Raw genomic sequence first — 27099 nt, 5'->3', positions numbered from 1 at the left:
AAAGCAGGCACAATAGCTTTCTTTTCCGAGTACTAAAAAGAATGATAAAACCTGAACAATATGTTTTGCCTTTTAATGATGATTCATCATAAAATCAGGATCATTATATTCATGATGAGACCTGAATAATATTTCTGGTCTTTTAATGATGATTATTCATGATGAAACCTGAATAATATTTCTGGCCTTTTATTGGTGATTCATTATAAAATCAGGATCATTATATTTGTGATGAAACCTGAATAATATTTCTGGCCTTTTAATGATGATTTATTAAAAATCAGGCTCATTATATTCGTTATGAAACCTGAATAATATTTCTGGCCTTTTAATGAAGATTCCTTATGAAACAGGATCATTATATTCATGATGAAACCTGAATAATATTTCTGGCCTTTTAATGGCGATGCGTTAGTAAAATCAGGATCATTATATTCCCGGTAAAACCGTGAGGTTTCCCTCCAGTTACACCTTTCAAATCTTTTTACTCTCAATTTCCAAATCTTTTTATCCTCAATTTCCAAATCTTTTTACTCTCAATTTCCTATTCAGCGCTGAATAACCTCACCAAGGTCCCAGCACTTGGCCTGTGGCCTAAATTCTATATTCTGTCGTCTGGGAGGCTCAAATAAAGTGCATTATCATTCCAAAGTGGTTGATATGATTAAGAATCTCAGATCTGTCAACGAATACTCTGTAATTAGCAGATCCTCTGACCGGTTTAACTTTCCATTTGTTCTTGCGTCCATACTCTGTTTATTGCCATAGGTAAAAAGAGATTTCAGCCTTTGGAGACAGAAACCGTGGATTTTTAACGCTTTTTAGTTTTGTGTAAAGAAAACTATTGCGCAGCTTTTGTCTGTCCGTCCGCACCTTATTCTGTCCGTCTGTCACACTTTTTCTATCCGCCCTCCAGATCTTAAAAACTACTGAGCTGTCAGGTATGTTGATCATTCCAACCATCAAACATAACAAATTGCAGCCCTCTGGCTCAGATTTTTATTTTATTCAAGGTTAAAGTTAGCCATAATCGTGCTTCTGGCAACGATGGAATATACCACCACCGGGCCCATGGTTAAAGTTTCATGGGCCGCGGCTGCAAAAGGTAGATCTGTTTTCGGTGGCCTTGATTATTTGTTGGGCTGTACAGAAAACTCGATTGCGCCGAAGAAACTTCCGCGCATTTACCAAATAATGTCTGAGTACTGAATTTCCAACTCTGGTCAGTAAGGAAATTCCTAAGATCTTGAGCTAATATGGTCTAAGGGCACTCTTAGGGGAATGTGATGTTCACTAATGCATAACATCTCGTAGATGTTGTAGGACTATTGAAGATTTCGGGCTACTTTGAATAGGAGTCTGTAAATAAAAGAGATATCTGATATATATATGTTATATGTGTGTGTGCGTGCATGTATATGTGTATATATATACGTATATATATATTATATATACATATATATATATGTAAGGTGAAAATTAAAGACCAGGTACCAAGCGCTTTCGTGTATTGCGTACACTTCTTCGGGGTACAAAGTAAAATAAATAAATGGTTGGTTCGGATTCTCACGCCTATTGTCGGAAACATATCCCAATCGCATATAAAGAATAATACAGATTTTGTTGAAAAATTAGTAATTCTCGCATAAATTACGACTTTAAAATGGTCAGTTTGATGTAACTTCTTTTATTTACCAATGTCCCAGTTGACGTTTATTGGCCTTTTAGCTGACGAATTAACAAGGCATGATTTACCTTTAGCTTCTGACAAAATTTTAGAATTGATAAAATTATGTGTTAAGGATTACAGTTTGTTTTAACGGAACATTACCTTCAAAAGTTTGGGATGGCTATGGAAATCCTTTCCCCAGTTCTTAGCAACCTATATATGGAGTTTTTGAAGTAAAAATATTGCCTGCTATTTTGCCTAAGGGTTCTTTTGGTTTCGATACGTTGATGACATATTCTGTGTTTGGCCCATGTGCGAAAATTTGAACAGTTTTTTTGGACAAGGTAAATCATTTGGTACCTTCTATTAAATTCACAGTTGAAGAGAAAATAATTGTTCATTACCATTTTTAGATGTTTTGGTTCATAGAAGGGATAGAACTTTTTGTGTTTGATGTTTACAGGAAACCTACCAACGTCTGTTCTTATGTCCACTATTATTCAGATCACCACGTTAATGTAAAACTCTCAGTTTTTTTGTAGCATGTTTTTAAGGGCATGATATGCAGCCCGGAATTCCTTAGACTCGGAATTTTGTAAAATTTACGACGTGGGAATTATGTTTAAAATACCTAATCGACAAATCTTTACAGAAAGCGAGAAACATTTTTTATTCCAATAACAATAGGAGCCTTTGGTGAGAAAAATATTTTGACACTTCCATATAACGTAAATCTTTGTTTCATTAAAAAATTACTGAAAATTTTCAAGATAACTGTTGTTTACAAGAATTCAGGGACACTTTCAGAATATCATTGTTCGTAACTCCCCAAAACAAATTAATGGCTGTATTTACACGATTCCTTGTGCTGGATGTAGTAATAAATACCTTGGTCAAACTGGTAAAGAACTAGATTATCGTCTAAAAACAGCATCGTTACGCAGTTCGAACAGGCCAATTGACAAGTGCTTTATTTGTACATATGAATGATTTTAACCATTGTATAGACTGGAAAAATTCATCTGAGATAATTTTTGTAACCACATTGTTAAGAGAAATATAATTGAATCTGCCTTTATTAAGCATTTTAACAATCAACTTATGAATATTAGTTCGGGTCTTTTTAAATTAGATAGTTACCTTGTTCATAAAATTGTAGGGAAGTACAATGTTACCTTTTAGCAATAGCCTGTTCTAACTGTAGTTTCAGTTCTTAAGTATTTTTAAAGTATTTTTTGTTTCGTATGTGACAATTTAACTTCAAACTAGTGATTGCATTCAGTAATGATGTTTAGCTTGTTAGTGGCTTTGATCTTTGTTTTGTGAAGTTTTCTTGTTTATGTCTCTCTTTATTTATTTTACTTTTTTACCCCAAGAAGTGTACGCAACACGAAAGCGCTTATAGTACCTGGTCTTTAATTTTCACCTTTCATGTGGTCGTCTACGTATATATTTGTCACGTGCAGTTTGTGACTTATTGCTGATATATATATATGTATGTGTGTATATATATATACATATATATATATATATAATATATATATATATATATATATATATTATATATATATATATATATATATATATATATAAATTTTGAAAACTGACAATTTAATTGCTCTCTCTCTCTCTCTCTCTCTCTCTCTCTCTCTCTCTCTCTCTCTCTCTCTCTCTCTAATCTCTCTCTCTCTCTTTTAAAATTCGCAATGAAACCCGTTAATTCCATTCTTCCAAATGAACACTCTCAACTTATGAAACTGCTCGATAACTATTGCATATCTCAGACCGTATATGGTAAATACATATTTACAATTATATACACATGTTTAGTGTAGCATGAACCCATCTTACGAGACTATGGAAAACACACCCTGTGGCCAGTTGATTTTCCAGTGACTTATATGGCCTCGGGGGAGAGTTATTTTATACCTACGTTGAAAACTTGAGTTAATCTTATAGGTAGGACTATGAATCGATTACACAGAAGTATATTCAAATGTATATAAAGGTTTTTGTTACATTTTATGCTTTGGTAGAAAACGAAGATAAATCATATAGGTAGGCCTATGGGATAAGTGCAGATTACTATATTGAAATGCTTATGCAAATTTGTGTTGTTTATCAGCAGGTAAACAAACTTAAGAAGAGTTGATCTTAAGATTTACTTTATGCTTTGGTACGAAATTGAAGTTGAACTATATAAGTGAGACTTTGGATTAAGTGCAGAGGACTCTATTTAAATGTATGTGCAAATTTTTATCCTTCCTTTGCAGGTTATACGTACATAATATTAAGAATTAATCTCGAGATTTATTTTATGCTTTAGTACGAAATTTAAGTTGAACTATATACGAGAGACTTTGGATTAAGTGCAGAGGACTGTATTTCAATGTACATGCAATTTTTTTGTTCCCCAACAGGTTATTCGTACAGAAAAATAAGATTTAATCTAGAGATTTATTTTACGGTTTGGTACGAAAATTAAGTTAAACTGAACATGTGAGACCTTGGGTTAAGTGCTGAGGACTATTTAAATGTATATACAAAATTTTGCTGCTTCTCTGCCGGTTATACGTACATAATATTAAGAGTTAATCTTGAAGTTCATTTTATGCTTTGGTACGAAATCCAAGTTGAACTATATACGTGAGGCTTTGGATAAAGTGCAGAGGACCGTATTTAAATGTATATGCAAATTGTTGTTGTTCCCCAACAGGTCATTCGTACAGGAAAGCGAGTTATTCTTGAGATCTATTTTTTGCTTTGGTACGAAATTTAAGTCGAACTATACACGCGAGACTTTAGATTAAGTGCAGAGGACTATATTTAAATGTATATGAAAATTTTTGTGGTTCCCCACTGGTCATACGTACAGAAAATGTGACCTCGGAGGTGCTTTGTACCCCCAGGAAACCTACCCGGGGAATCAAGAAGAAGAAGAAGAAGAAAATAAGAAGGCGTCCGACCGTCCCGAGATTGTTTACATTATGGAGGCAAAGTTCAAATGGCGAAGGGACGAGAGGCCGCTGAATATCGCCGTGGAAATCGACAATGGCGTGACCACGTCTTCGTGTTACGTCATACTGGAGACTTTACTGAAGTACGTGTTGTATCAGCGCTACCAAATACCCATGGCTTACGAAATGCTCCTGAAAACGGCGGCGAAGGTGGAGGGCGGTGGGCACCGGACCTAAGGTTCCAAAATAAAAAGACGAAAGCAAAAAGGTATTTTATTTTAGTCAGTTTATTCATCTTTGCGCTAATTAGAACGTTAATTTGTTATATGTAGTTGTTGTCATATATATATATATATATATATATATATATATATACATACATACGTAGAATTTGTTTATATAGTATGAAAATATGGCGATGCCAGCCTAATAATTTAATAACTTTAATTGGCTAATTTAACTTACGATGCCTCTGCTGCGGTATATTTGACTTTTGGGGGGAAATGACCCCCTAAACCTCGTGAGAAATGCCGGGGTAGGATTGAGAACGTTGGGACAGGCCCATACCCTAGCTGGTCCAGAATGGATCTATCTAATATAATAATGTAGGTTCCTATAGCCATAGGAAAATATCCTTTTCATTCAATTAATGGTAATTTTACGTTGTTTAGACATTTTTAGACCTAGCTAGGCCTAATTTGATGTGAACGCCCTGCATGGAACATTTTCAAAAAATAATTTCAGGTAGAATGCAGAGTACAGAGTCATGAATTACTTGGGGGGTGTCCAGGGGGAGCAGATCCCCCCGGCCAGGTTGGGACACGGCGTCTAGGGTTAGGTTAGGACACGGCGTCCAGGGTTAGGTTAGGACACAGCGTCCAGGGTTAGGTTAGGTAAAGGCAAGTCTTGTTAGGTCATATTCCCTCTTAAATGCCTACTAGGCATACAGTAGCCCTGACCCCTTACTCTGCAATTCCTCCTTATATTGTGTTTTAGGCATTTTTGGCCACTTAATGTCGGTGCGAACCACTCTTTTTTTTTTTTTGTATTTTTCATACCCTCTATGTGCTACACCCATCCAACAATTGTGGGAAGTATTCAACTGCAAAACAGGATTTTGCATAAACCCATAGATAAGCAATCAAATGCTTATTAGGTTCTTGTTGAACAGTTAGGCTAATGCTTATTTGAATTTGAGGATATTGCTCTTTTGAGTGCAAGCAAGTTGGCTGACTTCCCACTCCTATTTTCACAAGTTGTGAGTGGTTCTGAATTTATTGTTTGATATTTGCAGACTAATCAAGAGATTCAGATGTAATAAGGATGACAGCAACTACAGTACTTACATTTTTCTGTTCACTAATGCAATTTATTTTTCTCTTCTTTCTGTATTTCCTATTACTGTACTGGCATACCAAAATAAAAATAGTAATTGTTTTTATTTATTTCAGGGTAATAATTCAAAGGCAGAAGTTTTACAGCAAAAGAAAGAAAGGAGAATGAAACTATGGTTATTGAAAGCTAAGAAATTTATCGAAGACTTCAGAAAAGTGACTAAGGTAAAGTACTTTATATGAATGTCAGAAAATATGCTGATTATAGGCCTTGCTGGTGGACTGCTGAGCCGCCTGCAGCTTACGATCTTCTTTTGTTTTTCCTCAGCAGATTAAGATATCTGGGATTTCATGGACATTTGAAATGGCTACATTATAAGTAATGTATGGTAATAAGAATCAGTGTTATGTTTTATGGGGTGTACGGGAGGGAGGCTTTACTTGCCCAGGAGCACATTTCAGAAGTCACCCCCTTGGAAACCTATTCAGAATGAGGTTTTGGTCTCTGGAGCATCCTTTGACAACAGCTGCATTACTTTCTGAATTCTAATTGCAATCTATTTCTTATGATTTCATCTCACTTAACCCCTGTAGGGGTTAGTGCCGTCAGTGTACCTCACAGGGTCCACTGTGGGCATTGCTAAAGGTTCTTTGCAGCATCCCTTCAGTCCCTAGCTGCAACCTCCTTCATTCCTGTAACTGTACTTGCGTTCATATTATCTTTCTTCCATCTTGCAATCCAGCCTCTCCTAACAATAATTTCAAGTGCAATAGTGAGGTTTTCCTCCTGTTACACCTTTCAAACCTACCTACTCTCAAATCCTGAGTGAACCATGTGAGTCTAGTTGTATGATACATGTTTTATTGAAGTATTTATAAATAACAGTAATAACAGAATTTTGCTGATTCAATGTTCCACTAAAAGCAATGCTTTTTTAATGGACTGTATTAGAAGCTGCTGGGTACAACTCACTTTTTCTTCTGCCTACAAAGTTTCAGCAATGTAAGCAAAGATTTACTAAGCTAATGGTTTGCATTTCAAACAGGTAATTGTTAAAGATGTTTAATAATTTGTTAAAATTTGAAGGAAAATGTCTTATTAAACTAATGACATTTCATAGTACTCAGGTGTTATGGTTACTGCTAGTATTAATAAATGTAATGAAATTAAGCTTTAATTATTGCAGACACTGCAAGAACAGTTGGAATCTGGAGATGTATCCGTCGTTAACTTTGTATTGGGAGTTTCCGTTGCTTCAGGGCACGAGTTATATTCTGTCATTCTTCCCCGTCATATTAGAGGAGCGCAGAGTGACAAGTCTAGTGAACGCCATATTGCAATGCAGTTATTTCAGTAAGTTTGAGTCAAATTTTCTTGTCCTCTTCCCTTTTGGTATTTTCAACTTATATTCGTGATTGGAAACTTGATGTGTCTATTTGCAAATACATTACAAAGAATGTTTTTCCAGTTCTGTTTGTAAATAGGATATTTTTCTATATATCTAGCAAGCTTAGGGGTAGGGGCTCTTTGGATGATTTGGTTGCATAGGAATCCTCCAAGTCTTAAAAGGGGTAATAAAATTACAGCATTTGTCATTCAGAGGCCAAGTGCTGTAAATTGGAGGTTACAAGGTGCCTTTTTAAACAGGAAAATATCTCTCCAAAACTAAGGTTCAGCTTGTATGGTGGAGACAAAATGAGAAACTTTTCCACAGAATGCTAGACAAGTTTATAAGCACTTTTGACGGTCTGCACACAAGTTACCATAAGTCCAGCAAGTGCCACATATTTTTAACTAAAGCTTGTTTTCCGTGAGGTTATTTAGCTTATTTAACAGACAGATTAATGTAAAATAATAAAATTAAAAAAAGGACACGAAGGGAGGACTTAGTTACAAAGATTAAAAAGGGATAATGTGAAAATAAGTGATCCCTTGGAGTGAGGTCATAGAGAAGAAAAGGTTTGTCATAAGCAGCTTCCTGGGAGCTTCACATCAACGTTAGTCATTCAAGTGTCCTGTGCTTGTAAGGATGAGTCACAGAAAGAGCACAACCGCTAAATCACCTTTCTGCCATCTTGCTGATAATCCATATTGTTTGTTTTACTGATCACTGCTATATGTATGATTTTCCTTGGCATGGGAAGAAGCTTTCACGAGGTAGTGTCATCCCAGTTGATGCAGTGCACTAAATCTCTTACATGGTGGACGTTTCTTGAAGATTCTTATGTATATCTGACTGATCTAAAGTTTTTTAGTAACTGTTTGGGCTGTGGGCGGACTATCTGTCCGACGTAAACCTTGTCACGTTATTTCAAGGGATGCTGTAAATGCCAGACTTCAAGGAAGGTATGCTAGACTGCTCCTCTCCACAAGACGCTCCACGAGGCAATCATGTAGAAGTATGTTCTCTTACCAGCTCAGACAGGTGACCCTAAGAGCATATAGTTATGTGACAGATTGAAGCCATACAGATTGAGGTAATTTTGATTTTAAATGTGTCCTTGATGTCAACAAAATTTTAATGACGGGGATTTGGTGGTACCAGACTAACTTGGTGAGCTTTTACCTTAATGCTGTAACATGTTAATGGTTGGTCACTTGTTCTTAAGGAGAACAATTAGCAGTGTGGCATGTAGCATTCACAGCAGCTGGGGACTTAATCTTTAGATCTCATTTCATTTCACATATGTGAAATTTGTTTAGATACAAACTATGGTAAATAAAATAATATCTCACATACATGGTAATGTGTAGAACTCTCAATGCCGAGAACATGAGTAATTTTGTATAAGGTCCACAATAATATATCAGCAGAATGGCAGACTTTATAAAAATATATAAAGAGCTTTTGAACCCATGATAGGGTTTGAAAGCTTATTGTATATTTTTATAAAGTCTCCCATTCTATTAATATATTATTGTGGACCTTATGCAAAAATACATGGTAATCTTATTATGAATTATAAGACTTACACAACTGCATGCATGGGCTTCCTACTTATTAGCAGGGATTTTCAGATACCTATATGACTCCTAGTGCCTCTCATAGAATTTGGGTTCCTTGTCCCTAGGAGGTCTCTTTGGATTCTATAGGTCACATTCAACAGCAGAGTGCTTCCCACTGTAATTGAACTTTGGGTTATATACAAATGATGGATTTGTGGTGAACAAATCCAGTTTTTTATAAACAAAATTGTTTTACATACCCCTGACTCCTATTACAAGTTCTTACCCTCACCACCCTTGAGATCTCATACTAATTATCGAGACTATGGGAAAAATGAGGGACTTAACCGAGTCCTTTTGTATTCATGACGCACATGCAAAGGGGGTACTACCAGTCTTCTGCCTGCAGTGTGTTGTTCTTGAAAGCCACATTCAACTTGGGTTTCATCAAGGTCTTCTGCCGAATTGTCAATGAAGCTTCCTGCAATCAGTTGTTTTCTCCAGGCCTTGACAGCAAATGACATGTAAGAATTGATCTCCTACTCCTCCACTGGAGTCTTTCTGTCAACACAAGCATGTGTTTATCGAGGCAATCTTTTCTTCCCTCCCTCTGGTAAACTTACCACCTTTGGAATCTTTTCAGAACACAGAAACTCAACATTGTTTACAATGTCCATGTTTAAAGCTTCCCAACAAGATGGAATGTTACTGAACACTAATATGAATTATGATATAAAGTTATTTGCAATATTGGCATTGTTATGTCTTCCAGTCACAGAAGACGAGGGCTAATATCCAGCCTTCATAAGATAGACCCATTTCATCTTCTGTGTGCCTGTCAGGTTTCAGAAATTAGCTGGTAAACCATGTGCTAGGAGCTAAGCCTCCAACTTGTGAGGTCACTGAAGATGTATTTGATGGAACAGATGATGATTATTTCCAATAGAAAATTAAATTAAAATATATTTTTGTGTGAAAATTTACAAATTTAGTCATTCAGTAGTAGTCTTACCTTAAATAAATGATAAAATAGTATATCCAAATACTGAATTACATCTTAGTAAAAGAATTCAGTATCATCTAATGTAATTCTATACTGTACCTTGTAAATTTTCTTTCAGTGCATTCTCCTCTCATGAAAACTTCCTAAAGCATGTGGACCGGCCATGTGGCATCAAGAAGATGTGGGTGATGTTTCAGAAAAGTCAGAAAGTTCCCCCATCAGGTGATAATTGGTTTTCCGATACAAGTCCCAATTCACCAGCAGATCATGCTAACAGCATGATCTTACCGCTCCCTCATTTCCAGCCGTGTCATCGTACAAAGGTAGTTCACATCAACATTCATGCTCCACCTGCCGAGTTGTCTATGGAGCTCACACCAAGTGTAGGTAAAGGGCTTATTGATCATGTAAAAACACCTTTTATGACAACTCAGACGAAGCGATCGTTAAGATTTAACATTCCCACGTTCACTCCTAGATCACACGCTAACAGTAGTCGTTACGCAGTCTTACACTGTACCTGCTGTTCTCCTGAAATGAGTGAAGAGGTATTCCATAGTGTGTGCAAAATTTGCGGTCTGAAACGGCAAGGAAAATCTGTCCACAATGATGAAAGTTACGCAAACTCTCTGCCAGTTTCTTCTCGCACACCAAATGTAAAAGCGCCGCCTTTAAAGAAATTTCCCGAATCCATGTTAGAAACCCCGACAGTGTCCTCACTTTTAAGGGTGAATCATTTTAATGCACAGAGCTCCCCTGGTAGGTCTCTCGTTTCTAAGATTGATCAGTTCAGACTGTGCGAGAATGATGTAGACAATACGGATGTAGATAAATTGAATATTTACAACGTGGACGGTACGGTGTGGTATCTCATCGACCAGAGCATCACAGGCTTTAAGGATACACTTTGGAAGAAATGTAAGGTGTGACCTTTGTTGTCTTTGTTACGTTTTTATTGTGTTTTGTTATATCGTCTGTAACATGGCGTTTCGATTGTGAATTTCGCTAATTGTTTTGGTGTCCCCTCTGCCCACAAGGGTGCATATTTCTCGATACGGTACATGAATGTTTGGGTCTCTTTTTGTTAAAGGTGTGATCAGGATTTTATTGCATATTCATGGTAGTCCTAGAATATTTATAGCATAATTTGAATATAAGATGGTTCAGTTTTTATATATGAAATTTTAAATGTTAGTTTACAAAATCCCAAGAAATTGTTTACTTGAAGAACAACAGCTTATTGTTGGTATAGGCAGAGAACTAGCTCCCCGAATGCCCATTACAAACAAGTAAAATGGTATATAGGAGGCTCTTGGCAACTCCCTTCCCTCCCACACAGGGAAGCCCCATTCTCATATGCTGTAGTTCATCATTTTTTAATTTGTGTGTGTGTGTTTTTGTTTCATAGTGGGTTAATAATAACTGGAGATGTTATCTGTATACTTGTACTATGTAGTTTGGTGTTCTGCCATCATTGTGGTGCTGCAAAGCCTTGCAGCCATCTTGAAAAAACATGAATTGAAATTAAATAGGTGTTTGTTAGTGTGCCCTGCAATAATTTTTTTTGTTCAGTGGTTACAGGAATTATTCAGAAAATAGAATAACATTGTCCCGGTAAGGAAAGCTTACTGAAATTTATTTACCCATAACTTTTGACTAGTCGGATAAATGACGTTAGCAGTAGATAGACTTTCTCTGTTAACATGTCTCGTTATCTCAGCATATTGTGTGACGTAAGCGCAATGCTGATTTCAATTTTGAAACCAGAACATCAGTCTTATACAGTGGACTCCCACCTATTCACAGCTATGGATTCGTGGCTTTACCCATTCACGGGTTTCTCTGTGGAACATATATGCACATTATTCATGGAAAATTTGCCTATTTGCAGTATTTTTCTTATAAAAATATTCACAGAGTACTGTATTTTCATATATTTTTCGTGACTAAATGCATTTTTTGGATAAAACTAATAAAATATTCAGATATGAACATTTTTAGAGGGAGTTTTTGGTGTTCTGAATTCTCAACATAGGCAGTTATAAGCATTTTTAGAGAGGTTTTAAGTACTCGTGGATTTCAGCTATTGCGGGGGAACAGTGGTACACATACCCCACGAATACCAGGGGTTGACTGATGTGCTACATAAGATAACTTGGATTTTGCTCATTTTAAAAATTTTAAGGCCTGTCGGTTACTGACCTCAAACTTGTTACAGCGAGAGTATTTCAGGACGACATACACTAGCTTTAAGCAACCACTGTACTGTACTTCTGGTATTTGTCTCAAAGTGAAAAATTGTTTTCTTTATATGTGTAACAAATCCTGGTTTAATTTATGTTTTCATCTAATACTTCTGAGATTGGTGATACCAGAAAATGAAGTTTGCTATCCTAGGCTACACCTATGCCCTCAGACCACTAATTCGCTAAGATGCTATATCATTTAAACCTTATTCTAAGTACAACTTTATTTTGAATATATATGTGTGGTAAAAGTTGGTAATCCTCATGCCAAGGAAAAAATATATAGCCCATTAGGATGGTAACAATAAGTTAAAGAATTTTGGCCAAGTAAATGACCATGCCTATTGATTTGACAGGTGTTTTTACTGCTTTCTCCCTCTTTTAAGAACAATTTTATTCAAAAATAACTTGATGGTAATCTTCATTTAATTATTATCTCTAAGTATTGTTCCGAATCCTTAAAATAGAAAGAAATTCATTTGCTAGCCTTTTTTGTTTTTGATTTGTTTACAAAATGCTTTTCAGTATTTGAGATACAAATGGAATGGAAAACTCTTTACTTCCAAATCAGTAGACCTTAGAATAATATTTCAAATTAGTGTAAAGTAATGATTTATTTACCTGCAGTAATATAAAATTTTAAAAATAATTTGATAGAAAAAAAAGCAGTTTGCTGCCTTAGTGTTTTGTCTCTACAGCATAGTACTGTATGCTGGACTGACAGTTTCAGCGTGGCTGCCCAAAGTCACACACTCATGTTTTTGACTGTGGTTTGCACACTGTTTCCATTGTGAAAGTTTTCCATTCAGTTACTGTATTTGCCTAAATTTTTATTCATCTTCCTCTATTTAACTCTCATTTCCTCACTTTAACTGTTTTTCAACCATTTTCTGTAAATGTGTAATTACATACATGGGACCAAGGTTTATGTACATGAAAAACTGCACAATTAGTTTCTGACCTTTGTGTATTTGTAAATGGTGCTATCGTATTTTTCTTAAACTGTAATTCCTTTGCATAGCATATGTGTTATAACGAGTACAAAACATTTCTGACACTGACTTTACCTTAAGCCACTTGAAATTAGTTTTTGTATGTTCATGTGTGCATAATGGCAGTCATAATTGTGAAGTGTATAAATAACCAGTTCATTCAACTTTAACAGTCATCATTTGTGAAGTCACCAAAACCTTGAATATATTTTTGATGCCAAAATGTTATGTCCCATTTGAAACTCTGGTAGATAAGAGAGGTAATGTCTAAGCTAACCATGAAATGATTGCATTGGAATTTTTAAATCAGATTTTTTCATTTATATAGTGTAAACTATTACCAAGATGATCGATTACTGTAAAGAAGGAATGATATTAGCTGATGTAATTTTCAAGCTTCTTTAAATACCTACCAAACATGTTTAGTAAAATGATATCAAGAAGGGCAATGTGATTTGTCTAATGTACACCTTCAAATTCACCACCCTATTAAGACATGTATCATTAAAATACATCTTTATTTTCTTGCTTCAGTAATTGTACCACACTGCTGTTACATTTTGGCCTGATAACCATAAACAATATACAGTAAGTTTTTCCAGTTCTGATTTAATTTCAGCTTCACTACATTCATCAAAACTGTGATGATAAATGTTCTCATATGTCCCTCTTCTGATCTCACCAGGTAACATCCACCTGTTAGAACTCTTCCCACCCCCCTCAATATAAATGCTCTGGTATGTACCCCAAAAAGTAGGCTAGTTCATGGAATATTTCGAGAACAGACGATTTGAAATCTTTCTCCTCACTAATGACTCTCCTTTATCAGTGAGTAGCTTTGCTGGTCCCTTTTAACTTCTTTTATTTCCCATGGGTGGTTGATTACCGGTAGTTTTGTCATTTTTGTTAATATCTGGGCAGCACCCAGAAATTGCAGTAGTGCTGATAGTCGATAAACTTTTGTGCATCTCATTATTTAATGCTATCATGTATATCAATCATAGATCAATACAGTGCAATATCCATTATAAATTTCAAGGGTTAGCAATAAAAACAGATGAACATCAATATTTTACTCCTTAGGAATTCCAAGATTACTGATCAATACATAAGTTAAAATTCTATCAAGAAGAAGTGGTTAAACATCAGCATCTGTAGATGCAATATACAAATTTAGCTAAAATGCTGTGTTAATGAATAAAGTGTATGCTATCCGCAGAGGTGCTTCAAACCCCAGTAAGGCATCTCAAATATAATTTGCAAAGGAAAGTAAACAAACGTTACCGTAAGCTAATAAATATACACATTTCTGTCTAGTTATACCTACCGCTTATGCAAAGCGCCAGAGGGACTTCTGGCAAGTTCCCTTGAAAACAACCAGTGCTCTTTACTCTCGTCATGATGTCTAGCTGCAGCAGAGGTCAGGGTTGTAGTTCACGACAGTCTACTTCTTCTGAAGTGTCTGTATCCTGTTGTCCAGATTCGTAATATTGTTCTGTATAACCTCTAAATTGTGAGCGAACTTAGCCTGCACTGATGACAGGTGATCAGAGTTTGATTGCAGCAATGCAGTTAAACGAGTCTGGGCCACATCAAGTTGTTTTATCGAGCCACTGAACTGAATAGCTGGAAAATAAATATATTTATTTTAAATATACAGTAAAAAGTGGATTAAATAACCTGCTAAAATTTAGAACTATAGGAATTTTCTTTACAGAGCATCAAAATGAATTGGTACAACACTAGAGAGTACATATCATAATGGCATTTTTTTTCTTAATTTGACCTATAATGCAGCACCCTTTAGAATTCTCATACTAATGGGTTCAGAAAGAATCGGTGTTGGGAAACCAGAGAATTGGTAGAAAACTGTTTTAAATTAAAGCTAGATTATGTAAAGATTCCAAGCACTTATATTTTCACTTTAAATCAACCTAAAAAAAGAAGTAAACAAAACAAAACCAATTTAGTGCTGCAATACAAAATCATTAAATAAATAACTTTGGGAATTTAGTGAATACATATTTCAACACATACTCAATGAACTAGACACTAGTTTTGCTGAAGCCTGGCAAACAGGCCAAGGAATTTTTCCATGGCATTAGGAATATAAGGTGGACACTTAGTATACTAGGTACTGTGTCTTTCTGTTACTGCCATGATGAGAATCTACTTAGATTTCTTGAAATAGTAAAGTTCCATACATCTACTTTTAGTTATCTGAATGTCTCATGTTGCTAGAGCCATGATGAAAAAAATATATAAAGTTATCAAACAGCTAAACTTTAATTTTAATTTTTGTCACACCACCTGTCTACCTCAACGTGTACTGTACTTGTACAGAGACGAACATCATAAAAACAATGTGTACTTCAATAAACACTGATATGAGAGATATCTTCTATAATGAATTAGTTTCCTGCAGCTATCTTAAGATTTTTTTGCAAGCTTTCTCCAATGCCAAACTTTATAATGTGCTTACTACCTAGCGTAAATTATTTGGTAGGTAATGCATAGGGCTTACCTTAATTTATATTTACATGCTGCTCAAGTGACATCAGATGCCAAACTACCTGTAACTATAGCAGCAGTACATATTGTTCCAAGTGCTGTCATAAATATCAAATTCCATATTCTTTAGAAGCTTGAATTTCAAGTCCATGGCCCCTATGGGTTTGTTCCATATGAAGAGGGTTAATCTTCTGAATAATAATAATAATGTGGCTTCTTTCCCAAAATACTGTATTTATTTTCAGACAACAATACTTAACACATTTACAGCGGACAATGAATGAACCATACCTTGATCATGTAGTGTCTCTAATGATACAAGACGATCAACCACTTCAGGCACTGCAGAGCAGAGGGATTCTGTTTTCTTGACCAATTCATACAGTTCTGTCACCTAAAAGGGTGTAAAATAAAAAAAATGTATCTTCACATCATACTGTATATGATATAAGGATTATTAATTTAATATCTATATATAAATACATCTAATGAAATGTACTTTACCCGAAATACCCCCTAAATACCTATATATGTTACAATCTCAGTTATTTGCATAAACCTTAAAAGGCAAATTTCAACACACACCTAACAAACTTGAAAGGAAATCACAATGAAAATGAGAGTATTTTGAGGTGAAAATTTTTTATCAATTCGTTATATGCTTAAAGAGCACCCATATTAGTGTTCAGCCTAATGGCTTCACCAAAACTGAGTCTACACCCAAACCAAACCAATGAGATTTAATTTCTTGCAAGGCCTGGTGGTACTGATAGAGAACTATGACAAAATATAACCAGAAGATTTCAGAGCTCTGCAGGACAAATCCTCCCTTGAGGTGGTCCTCTAATTAGATATGTTGTACCTTATATTGGCACCCCAGTAGTGGCGCTCCATAGGGAACAAGTGAGCTCTGCACCCAGGGATTTGACCTTCGAAAGGCAAACCCCAAAACATCCACTAAGATGGAAGGTTATGACCATTCAACGAGCACCCAGCTGTTAATGGACCAGAGGTTGTAGAAGTTTTATAAGAACCCCCTTGAAGTCCCCATGCAAGAGAAGTTGGATGAGACTGGACCAATCTCCACTCCCTTCCTTAGCCCTTCCAAGTAGGGGGTTGTCTTTAGGGGAAGTTGGAGCCCTGGCGGGGCATCAAAGCCAAGCCCTGGGTAGTGAGGTCCTTCAACAGGTCTATCATCTTTCCTTCCTATAGAGCCACTAACTTTTCAACTCCACTGGTCAAGTTTGACTTACAAACAGGAGATGGAGAAATTCAAAGCCCTAACAATTAGGTCCAGATCATGCTCAAGAAGGGATCTGTAGAGAAAATTGTAGCAGCATTGCTGTGATTCTACACAACCTCTGTAGTCCCAAAAGAGGATGGAGACCAGTAACAGACCTAGTGTGCTTCAACACAGTTCCTGAGGCTCGGTCCCTTCAGGAGGAAAATGGTAAATTTCTTCAGAACACCTATCAGAAAGGGAGACAACTTAGCACTGCTGGACCTGCAAGATGCACACTTACAGAAGGGAACAAATTATCCTTCTCACCCATTCCTCTGTGACCTCCCACCCACGATATACCTTTTATCTCTCCACTTGAAATCCCACTGACTCCTTCTACCTTTCTGTTCAAACTCTTAATTGCTCTCCCTATATCCTCAAAAGTCACTTCCATAATTTTCACATTTACCACCAACTACTTCTACTCTTGCATGATTTTGGTCTTCCTCTCTTACATTTTCCACTTTCAACATGAAATACAACACTTACTCTAGTAACATAGGGAAGCATCTCCCCTTTTACAAGTTTTATTATAAGACCCAATTCTTGCAACTTATTAGAACAGCCTTTTGCTAATAATGTATGTATATCTATGCCTATGTATATATATCCTTAATCAAATCTGACACTAATTTTACCTGAAGCTGCAACTATGCATTATTCCACAACTGTGTGAGACCCAATTTTACAAATGTCTAAAGTTTTAATCTTACCTTACTCTGTTTATCAGCTTCCTCAATAGCAGACTTCTTTTCAGATATTGAATTCATTCGTGTGTGCACAGCATGCAATCGCCCTTCAATGTGATCTAAGTGAGTTGGTTCCAAAAGGGCTAAACGTGAGCTTAACACTTGCACAGCACCTAAAACAGACTTGTGATTTGTCCACGCTGATAAGCTACTCTGAAAGACAGACAAACAGGTTAGCAGAATTGAATATGAACCATTTGGGATCCTTTTGTGATTCAAAGATACATCCCTCTCATGTTGGCTTCTGTTTCAGTACTTAAAGGTGGACAAGGACTGATTAGCTATTGATTATAATTATTACATATTATTATTACTATATTTGTATGTAGTTTAACCAAACCACTAAGTTAAAATTATATTACAGCACATCCTGAGAAAAACAAATGAAGTCAACATCTCTTTTTTAATCATGAAACGAAAAAATTTTGAACAAACATACTGAAACAAAAAAATCCTCTACATACTAGCTTATCTGGATTGTTTCCAATTATAGATTCCAGATGATCGATCCTCTTTTCTAATGCTGCGACATTGGCAAGCTGATTTAGTCTTGCATGTTCTGGAGCATAATATAACTCGTAGGTAATAGCTGCCTCACTACCGCCACTGCCCGTACTGGCACCTGATTTATCACTTTTCTTCTCTGAAACCAATCCAGTTTTCTTAAAACCCTCCAGTAGGGTCACAAGCTTCCTGAAAAGATTTACAAAAATGCATCATGATAAAAAAACCACATAATGTAAGAACTACTATAAAAAGCACTTTTCCTCATTAGAATTTATCAAGACAACTTGAATAATCTTACTTCTGCAGTGCTATCTGAGGTTGAGATATGGAGGACACAACTTCAGATCCAAGAGTCTCTTCCAGTTTGAGGTCCGTCAGTGTACTTTGGAGCGACTCCACTTGTTTTGCCAGCTCAACTGAAGATGCAGAACCATCACCACATGGTACAGATCCCTGTAAATGTATTTTGAAATGAAAATGTTAAAGAGCAAAATAGCTGTGCTGGCAAACCTCATCAATTTTGGAAGACAAATCTGGGATTCTCATGGAAACCAAGTGAAGACCGAGGGTTTCTTTCGTATACGAACAATTAGCATATTTGTTCCTGGAGGACTGTTACAAGTACAGGCAGTCCCCGTTTACGACGGTTCCCGCCATTCTACGACGTTCCGAGGTTACGCCGACGCAAATATATTCATCAGAAATTATTTCCTGGCTTTACGCATGTTCCGTTACGACGACGTCACAGACGATCCGACGGAAGAAATATGGCTCAAAATGGCAGAATAATCATAATTTGAAGGTTTTTTTGATGTAAAACTCAATAATAATGCAGTTTACATCGTTTTCAATGCACCCAGAGCATTAAAAGTAAGGTTTTCTTATGATTTTTGACGATTTTCGACGATGTTCCGCCACGACGATTTTTCGGTTACGACACAAGAAGAACGGAACTCCGCCGCAAACCAAACCGCCTGTATATGGAAAACCTAGCTGCAGCATCCTTTCAACACACCATATTGTTTATCTCACTATTAAATTTTGTAAAGAATAATTCCTGGTACAGTATAAGGCCTTCTCTCAGGTTCAAGTGCATCATGCACTGGTGGCGAAGACTGTGGCAGGTATGAATCCTGTTGTAAGTTTGTGTACTGTACTTGTGTTATTCCAGTACCCACTTCAATCAAAGTTAAGAAGAATAAATACCGTACTGAAACTACGATTAGGTGAAATCTGCATCTTCATGTCCATTTTCATATGCTTTATGCTTACTGCCTCGATTTCACCTTGCAAGGCAGTTTGTGTGCTGCCCCAGAGATTTACATGTACATACAGAGGTAACAGCTTCTTGCAACATTCTAACTATGATTGTATTTGCTTGTTACAGTACTTTGAATTTATTTTTGTATCTTGTTTACTATTTGCACTGAGTTTTTTTATATTATACACTCACTCACCAACCCTTTGGCACAACGTTAAAAAGATTTGAAAGACTCAACAAAGCACTGTACCTTCACAGCATCGACGTCGTCCAAGAGCTGTTGGACCTCACATTTCAGTCGCTGATACTTCTGCATAACGGTTTCTTCTTCTCCCTCTCCTGCTAGCTCCCACTCCATGCGCCTGTTTAAACAAATTCGCGACGTGAGAAAAGTTGTTGCTTCAGATGTCTTTCCCATTAAAACATGTTTTAATACAAAATGTAACACCACTGCAAGTGCACAAATAATCATGATCTAACCGGGTAAAAATGGGACTTGGAATCATAGCAGTAGAGACATTAGCACTCATCAGATGGGGGGGGAGGTGATTTGACTACCATTACTGTAATACCGTAAAAGGCACAAATTTTTACAGGTACCACAATTTGTACAATGGTTGCTTTACACCTACAAATATGTCATTTTATCACCAAAAATAATTCAACACTTCATACTAGATGTTTCATAAACAAAAACAATGACTAGAATGATGCTCAATAAGCTGAAAGTTATCAGCAGACGAAAGAAAGAAGTCATGGGTCATTTACTTCAATGACTGGAAACGCACTGTGGTGTCAATTTGCAGGTGAATAGGTGTATTATGTTCAAAAAATGAAAAACAATGAAGGTTCAAATGATGAGCTGAAGTTTGCTTATAAAAGGAATTGTCCAAGTTTACCACAAAAAAAAATTGCCAAATACTGTACAAATACATATACTGTACTGCAAATTCTTTTGGACCCAACACAACCTTAATAAACTGCCTTTCCAACGATGTATACCTTAAAGGGGAGAGTTAAGTTAAGTATACCTTAGTTTAACCAGACTACTGAGCTGATTAACAGCTCTCTTAGGGCTGGCCCGAAGGATTAGACTTATTTTACGTGGCTAAGAACCAACTGGTTACCTAGCAACGGGACCTACAGCTTATTGTGGAATCCGAACCACATTATAGCGAGAAATGAATTTCTATTACCAGAAATAAATTCCTCTAATTCTTCATTGGCCGGCCGGAGAATCGAACACGGCTTAAAGGGGAAAGAGTAACTTGAAAGACCACATTGATAACTTTCTTTGGTCAGTTAGTTTACTCAGCCCAACAGATAGTGACACTAAGAAAAAAGACTTTTGTTCATCAAGAGTCCACATTCCCAAAGGAGCCAATATTCCAATTCACAGGCTGCTGTTCTGAGCTTCTGTATCAAGTCTTTGCGTATGGTTCTTGCAAAGCACACCCATCTGGTGGCAGAAGCAGGAATGCCTTGAACCAGAAAGTTCTCCAGATGCTACTAAACGGGAGGCGGAAGCAAAGGCAGATGCAGGAGGGCAGCTGGTACCAGAAGCAGCCAAAATCTTACAATCTTCCCCTTCTGAGTATTGTCGACTTACCTCTGATGACACTCACATACTGGACAACTCAGCCTAAGTAAAACACTAAGAGGTTTGAACTTTTGTATGGACTCTCAACATGCAGACAAGATAACTTGGTACTCCTTAAACAAAGTCACTGCAGTACTACACAAACTGTCAGTGATAAAATATAAACAACAAAGCATACCACCAGCTGAGACAAATGGGTTACCGTTTCCCGATGAATATCCCGTCCATCTTTAAACTAATTCTTCCACCTTTAAACTACACTACAAGAGTGATCTGGCCAAGGATAATGGCATTCACTACAGATAATTGATTTGTGTGTGTAAACAAACTGTATACGATTCTGGACTAGCAACAAAAATTTTGAGCAATTCTGACTTGACAGCAAACAGCATTTTATCCATACTTACATATATCAATGCACTAATGTCAAAACAGAGACAAAAACTGAACATTCATATCCACAAACAAGTAAAATCAAATGTCTGAAAAGCATTTCCTCACCTGGCATCATACCCTCTACGTCTTGAATGCGATATGCGGTCAGAAAAATCAACGTACGTAGAATCCAGTGTCTGAAAGAGAGATGCTGAATCAACCTACATAGCAATCAAAAACCGAATAAAAAAGAATGTCCAAAAATAGCATGGCATAGAGAACAGAATATTATATCTTGGAAAAAGAAAAAGGAATATAAACCCACTATTGCTTTAGTTACATCTGACAGTTTGTGAAAACAGGTACAGTATTGTTCTTTCAACCCTTAAGCAATGTGAAAACAGATATAAATAATATTGTACTTTCAACCCTTAAGCAAACATTACGGATACGATTTCTCCAAAATACCGTGCTAGCCATTCAACAACTCATATGCTGTGTGCATCAGAAAAACAATCTTCACAATCACAAGAAATTATTAGAAAAAAAAAACATTTACATAAACAACATAAAATAAAAAATATCCTCAAAACTACAATTGTTAGTAACTGCACTGCAGCTCTTGCCTCTTATGATTAAGTTTAGCAATCCCCTTGAATTCCTATTCCCTGTTTCTATCCCATCCATTTCACACGATTTCATAAACAGATCTTTTTAGTCTAAAATCTTTTTACTACAAAAGCTATGTGTACCAACAGGGCACCAATGAACACTACAGACATTTTTGCTGCCAGTCTTAAATGCCCCTACACATTATAGTTTATAAATATCTGGGGTCCACTAGACTACGTGTATCTTGTTACTGTACATTTTTTTATATACAGTATATGCAAGTTTTTCTGAGTATAGATGTTATTAAATGGGGGAAATGCTCTAGTATGCTAAATTTTCCAGCATCATGAACGGAACTCAATGTTACAATTCTGCCAGTTTGTCAAGAATGAAGCAGAGATTACATATTTTGACCCCTTAGTATCTCAAAGCGGCATCACGAATTCCCCAAACATGAAAACGTAAATTTTCAGTTGATAACTCTATCAGACCCAATTTATACATTTTCAATGCCAATTTAAAGTTAGACCTGTTCAAATATTTTTTAACTAGATTCCTTTCAGTCTGTCGAGTAGAACACCGTCTCTAGGTAAACTTGACTGTATCTTTTAGTAATTAAAAAATTAGATGATAATTAAAACTACAGTCTGAAAATGAAAGCCAAAATTACCTGAAAATACTCATAGCTATTGGTAATACACTTACCTTTCCCTTAAAATGTGAATGCGCATCACTGGACGAGATATGCAAGACTTCAATGGAATTGCTTGTTTCTCCAGTTTCCCCCGATATGTAATCCTGGTCACTCTCTGGTAGGTCACACGTCTCATACACATCTGGCTGATCATACACCTGGAAAACAATTGATGAAATAAGATCAAGTCATTATAAGATGATGTCTTCAATTAAAAAGTGATAAAATACAAAATTTTAAATAATTTTTCTTGCATAAACAACACTGTATTTTTCGGTAACTAATCAAGCACGTTCATCCACTTCAAAGCAGTTCAACAATGGTCAGAAAAGACCCTAGACCTGACACTCATAAATCTCAACCTGGACCAAGTGATGCTTCAAGGCAAGAGCCACAGAGAAAGTGTGCAAGACTGGAAACTAAAGATTCCTCTTTAGGCAATTTTGAATGAGGTGAAACTCTGGTATATTAACCTAGGTTAATATATCATGTTCTTGTCATTAGGTCAGGTCCCAGTTGGGTATGTTTGAATCCAACTTCAAGGGATAGGTAAAGAGGGTTAAGGATAGGTTGGTCATCACAGTTAGGATCCTTCAGTGTTGAGTGACATTCAAACTGGATGTCAAAGTTACGAAATACCTTCATGTAATATTCTACCTCAATTTGCCTACCCTGCTGACATCTCAGCAATGACAGGGAACATATCTTATAATCTGTGCAATCTCAAACTTTAGGCCAAGCCATACTGAGGTATAACATAACACTTTTAATTCTTAACCAACCTCCGTATCAGAAATGTTCAAATGATGGTAATTTCAAAGTTTTTTACCAAGGGAATAAAGGGGAAAATTGGGTTTTTACCCAAAAATGTATGAAGGCTTCCATCATTCTCTGTCTTCTGATACTGTTGTGAATGTGTTCATTTCCTAAGTTCTTGGACACTGGCCAGAAATGGGAGGTAATAGGCACTTGTAACATAAGTACTATTTTCTTTAAGGCTTATGGGAGCTTTTTTGTTTTTGTTATAGAAGTCCTCTTCAGCTGGGTTAAGCACCTAATGCCCTAGTCTTCAGTTAGGTAGGGAAGGTTAAGTTGCATTCCTGTAACTATCACTGCTAAAGTTTCTTACTTTATAAATCTTTTGGCATGGCTTAGTATCATTAAACATGAACTATGTATTTTTTCAACAAATTATGTTATGATTTATGCATTTCCTGTTTTTCTCACTGATGCAGCGCACTAATTTTTGGTTCTCTGCACCCAAAAAACCTGGGTCCTTATAACTGTCTGATATAGAGGGAAGAGAAAACAGAAAAATGAGTGATTTGTACCAACAACGAATAAAAATGCTTTAAACACAAGACATTCAGTCAAAAAACACATGGTTCTTGGATTTTCAAACATTACCCTGTTCCTATAGCCTAAACTAACATTTGCTGGTAACACCACACATTTTTCCGTAAGGTTGGTATAAACTGATGACAAGTTTGCAATCTAACAGCAGATTAGGCTGGCCTAGCTGTATTCCCAGTTTTTCTGATAAAGTAACAACAAAGAGCTCCTTACACTTACATCACTCGCCCATACATCTAAACCTATCATAAAATCCAATCATGGGAAGCTTTTAAGGTTTTAGCTGACTGCAGACTTGGTGGGTATAAAACAGCCAATATCAAAATCTTTATCAAATCGGGAAGGGAAATTGTAAAAGTGAAGACTTCCATCACAGCCTGCTTCACGCTAGTCGCATACGGGTTTATTTACTGCCTGCTTTAAACAGTCATGATATTTACCATCTGTTATGTTTTTACATTACTCCCCAAGCCGCTGGTATTAAACAGTGCACTTTTAGCACATGAACTCATAGCTATTAAACCAAATGGGTGCAGCCGTAGTGTTCAGTTTTGCCATAGAAAGCCCCACACATGGCCAGGTCAAGGCACAATGCCATAAGTTTCTTTAGGTTAAGGGAAAGTTAAGTTAGGATTATCAAATTTTTGGCATTTTATACAAAATAAAGACATACTGATACCCTTCTCCTAAGAGTTTACCATCCGGCTCTTGAATAGTCTACCTTAGCCAAGCCTTTAGGCTAGTTGGCTAGGAGCCTAACCAATAATTTTTTGAAGGCCCCAGCCAGCCATTTTGAAAGACTCCAGCTAGCCATTTTTGCGTGGAAAACTACTTTGGGTTTTTCATGCAAAAATGGCTAGGAAATGATTGGGCACTAGAACAAACATAAAAACCAACCTAATATACCCTACGGGTGTTTACTGGTTACAATTTTGCTGTATTAGCTATGGAGGGCTGGTATTGTCTTCTGGCTGCTATTAAATATTTAAGAAGGTTATGTATTGAGAAATTTTTTGTTTTTATGTTTTACCCTAAAAAAAAATAGGGAATTATTATTTATTTATGGACATTGCTTTCAACATAAATATTGGTTTTTCTGTTCTATTATGATGTGATTTGAATGATTTTGAGAAACATTTCCATCGAAATGAATACTTACCCTTCGCAATGATATATGTATACAAAATTAATAAAATTACGACTTGTCAGAATACAGATAGTAATACGCAAAACTGTGTTTACTGATTACAGTTTTGCCGTGTTAGCTATGGGAGAGGGGGTGCAGTATTCTGACAAGTCGTGAATTTTATTAATTTTGTATACAGTATATCATTTGCTCGGGAAGGATAAGTATTAATTTGCGATGGAAATAAACTCAAAATCATTCAAATCACATCATAATACAACAGAAAAACCTATATTTTATGTTGAAAGCAATTAATGTCCATAAGTGAAATAATACTAAAATATATATATATATATATATATATATATATATAAATTATAATGCGGGACGTGGACGTGGCTGGAGTCTTCCGAAAAATACCAGCCTAACCTACGTTACAGTGAGCTAATGACAAGATCTAACCACCTAACCTAATGAGAAGGGCAATGTATTTCGCAACAACGATTTTAAAGACAGATTAGCTAGATTTGATACTGAAATTTACTTTATCACCAATGACCACATTCAAAATCACCCAAACGACCCTAGTCTAGGGTGACCTCCCGGGAGACACAAGGCCTATCGAATAAAACAGGCTAGCCTAGCCTTTACCTATCTACCCTCAAACTAAAGATAAATATCCACTTCTTTCACTCCACGTTACACTTACAATGCCTGGAAGACCGGCATATTTTGATTCGGTCAGCGAATGCATTTCCTATCCATTTTTTTGGGTGGGTGTAATAAAGTCGGTCCGAGATGTCCACAACTGTCAATTCGCTGCTTTCAGTCACTGAGTCATTATTTACGTCACTGAGACCATAGATATCTTCACAATCGATGGGCGACTTTACTCCTGATACTCCACCATCTTGACAGGTAAATGGCAGAAGCATATACTTTTAAGCCAAAATCTAAGTATATGTTATTAAAGATATGTTATTTAAAAGCGTTTGTATTTTTAGTATTCATAAATCTCATAACCTGATACCTGCATTCGTTGAATGAGAAGCGAGCATAATTATTTTCATGCGCAACATCTGCAAGCTTTAGTTTATAGTAGGTATCTATTAAATCCATTACCTTGCAAAGCAAAAGTGCACGCCCACTGTATAATATATTTTGTAGTGCAAATTTATCACTTGTAAATTACTAATAAAACTATCATAATAGCTAATTGTTATAAACTTGATAGAGGTACGCCATCAACCTATATTTCTCTTAATGGCAGATTGGATTATGTCACTGTCAGATTATCTTTCGCTAAAAGATATAGGTTTGACTACTGTGGCTATGGTTGAAGCACTTACCAAGATTATATAATCCCCTATGGGTGTTAGTCATTACCAAGTTAAAGTGAACTCGGTATTAATAGGTTATTTTCATGAGACACGAATAGGATGAGGATTACATTTAGTCTTTAAATTTACTTAAATATAAAGTGAGTGTGTTTGCTTTTGTGAATGGAGTTAAAAATCTTTCGTCTGTCTTCTTGATTTACTGTAAGGCCCCAGTTGGCCCTTATTAGCTCAATCAGTTATTCAGTATACAGTTTATTCAACATTAGGGTCGGTTAAAAAGAATTAGCACATGGAAATTTTCTCAGTGCAAGTGTTTATTAGTGAATAAGTATAGAATACTATTCACTAATATATATATATATATATATATATATATATATATATATATATATATATATATATATATATATATATATATATATATATATATATATATATATATATATATATATATATATATATATATATATTAGAAATTCAAGTTACAGGGGATTTTACTAAAAATTCGAGAGATTTGGTCATGAACCAAATCTTCCATTAA

The 27099-nt window shown here is 36.0% G+C and overlaps 2 protein-coding genes across 3 annotated transcripts in view; one reads left to right on the top strand and one right to left on the bottom strand.

Moving 5' to 3' along the window:
* The first annotated feature begins 4594 nt into the window (after positions 1-4594).
* On the top strand, positions 4595-11754 carry LOC136842929 (uncharacterized). The gene is made up of 4 exons (XM_067110933.1): positions 4595-4857; positions 6078-6185; positions 7148-7314; positions 10029-11754. Exons 1-4 carry the CDS (start codon positions 4657-4659, stop codon positions 10837-10839), a joined length of 1287 nt encoding a protein of 428 aa, XP_066967034.1. The 5' UTR covers positions 4595-4656; the 3' UTR covers positions 10840-11754.
* Positions 11755-14206: 2452 nt separating this feature from the next.
* Positions 14207-27099, bottom strand: part of DCTN2-p50 (dynactin subunit 2) — a 177123-nt gene continuing 164230 nt past the window's right edge. The window contains exons 2-10 of one of the 2 annotated variants that reach the window (XM_067116900.1): positions 25928-25975; positions 22751-22897; positions 21560-21630; positions 19709-19820; positions 18496-18650; positions 18155-18383; positions 17655-17843; positions 15951-16053; positions 14207-14774 (exon numbers count right to left, since the gene is read on the bottom strand). In XM_067116900.1, the coding sequence (XP_066973001.1) occupies positions 14593-14774; positions 15951-16053; positions 17655-17843; positions 18155-18383; positions 18496-18650; positions 19709-19820; positions 21560-21630; positions 22751-22897; positions 25928-25975 (1236 nt within the window). In that variant the 3' untranslated portion in view covers positions 14207-14592. Of the gene's footprint in view, positions 14775-15950; positions 16054-17654; positions 17844-18154; positions 18384-18495; positions 18651-19708; positions 19821-21559; positions 21631-22750; positions 22898-25927; positions 26083-27099 lie in introns of those variants that run through there. The other variant, XM_067116910.1, reaches the window with a different exon arrangement.

The sequence above is a fragment of the Macrobrachium rosenbergii genome, chromosome 2 (assembly GCF_040412425.1).
Source record: "Macrobrachium rosenbergii isolate ZJJX-2024 chromosome 2, ASM4041242v1, whole genome shotgun sequence".
NCBI lineage: Eukaryota > Metazoa > Arthropoda > Malacostraca > Decapoda > Palaemonidae > Macrobrachium > Macrobrachium rosenbergii.
The sequence above is the reverse complement of the archived record's forward strand: the minus strand, read 5'-3'. Positions and strand labels throughout refer to the sequence as shown.

Bases quoted from the DNA above. Each gene is read 5' to 3' on its own strand.
- LOC136842929 (XM_067110933.1), top strand. From the start codon at position 4,657: ATGGAGGCAAAGTTCAAATGGCGAAGGGACGAGAGGCCGCTGAATATC. The intron at 4,858-6,077 runs ACCTAAGGTTCC...TATTTATTTCAG, and splicing joins TGGAGGGCGGTGGGCACCGG to GGTAATAATTCAAAGGCAGA. The intron at 7,315-10,028 runs GTAAGTTTGAGT...ATTTTCTTTCAG, and splicing joins ATTGCAATGCAGTTATTTCA to TGCATTCTCCTCTCATGAAA.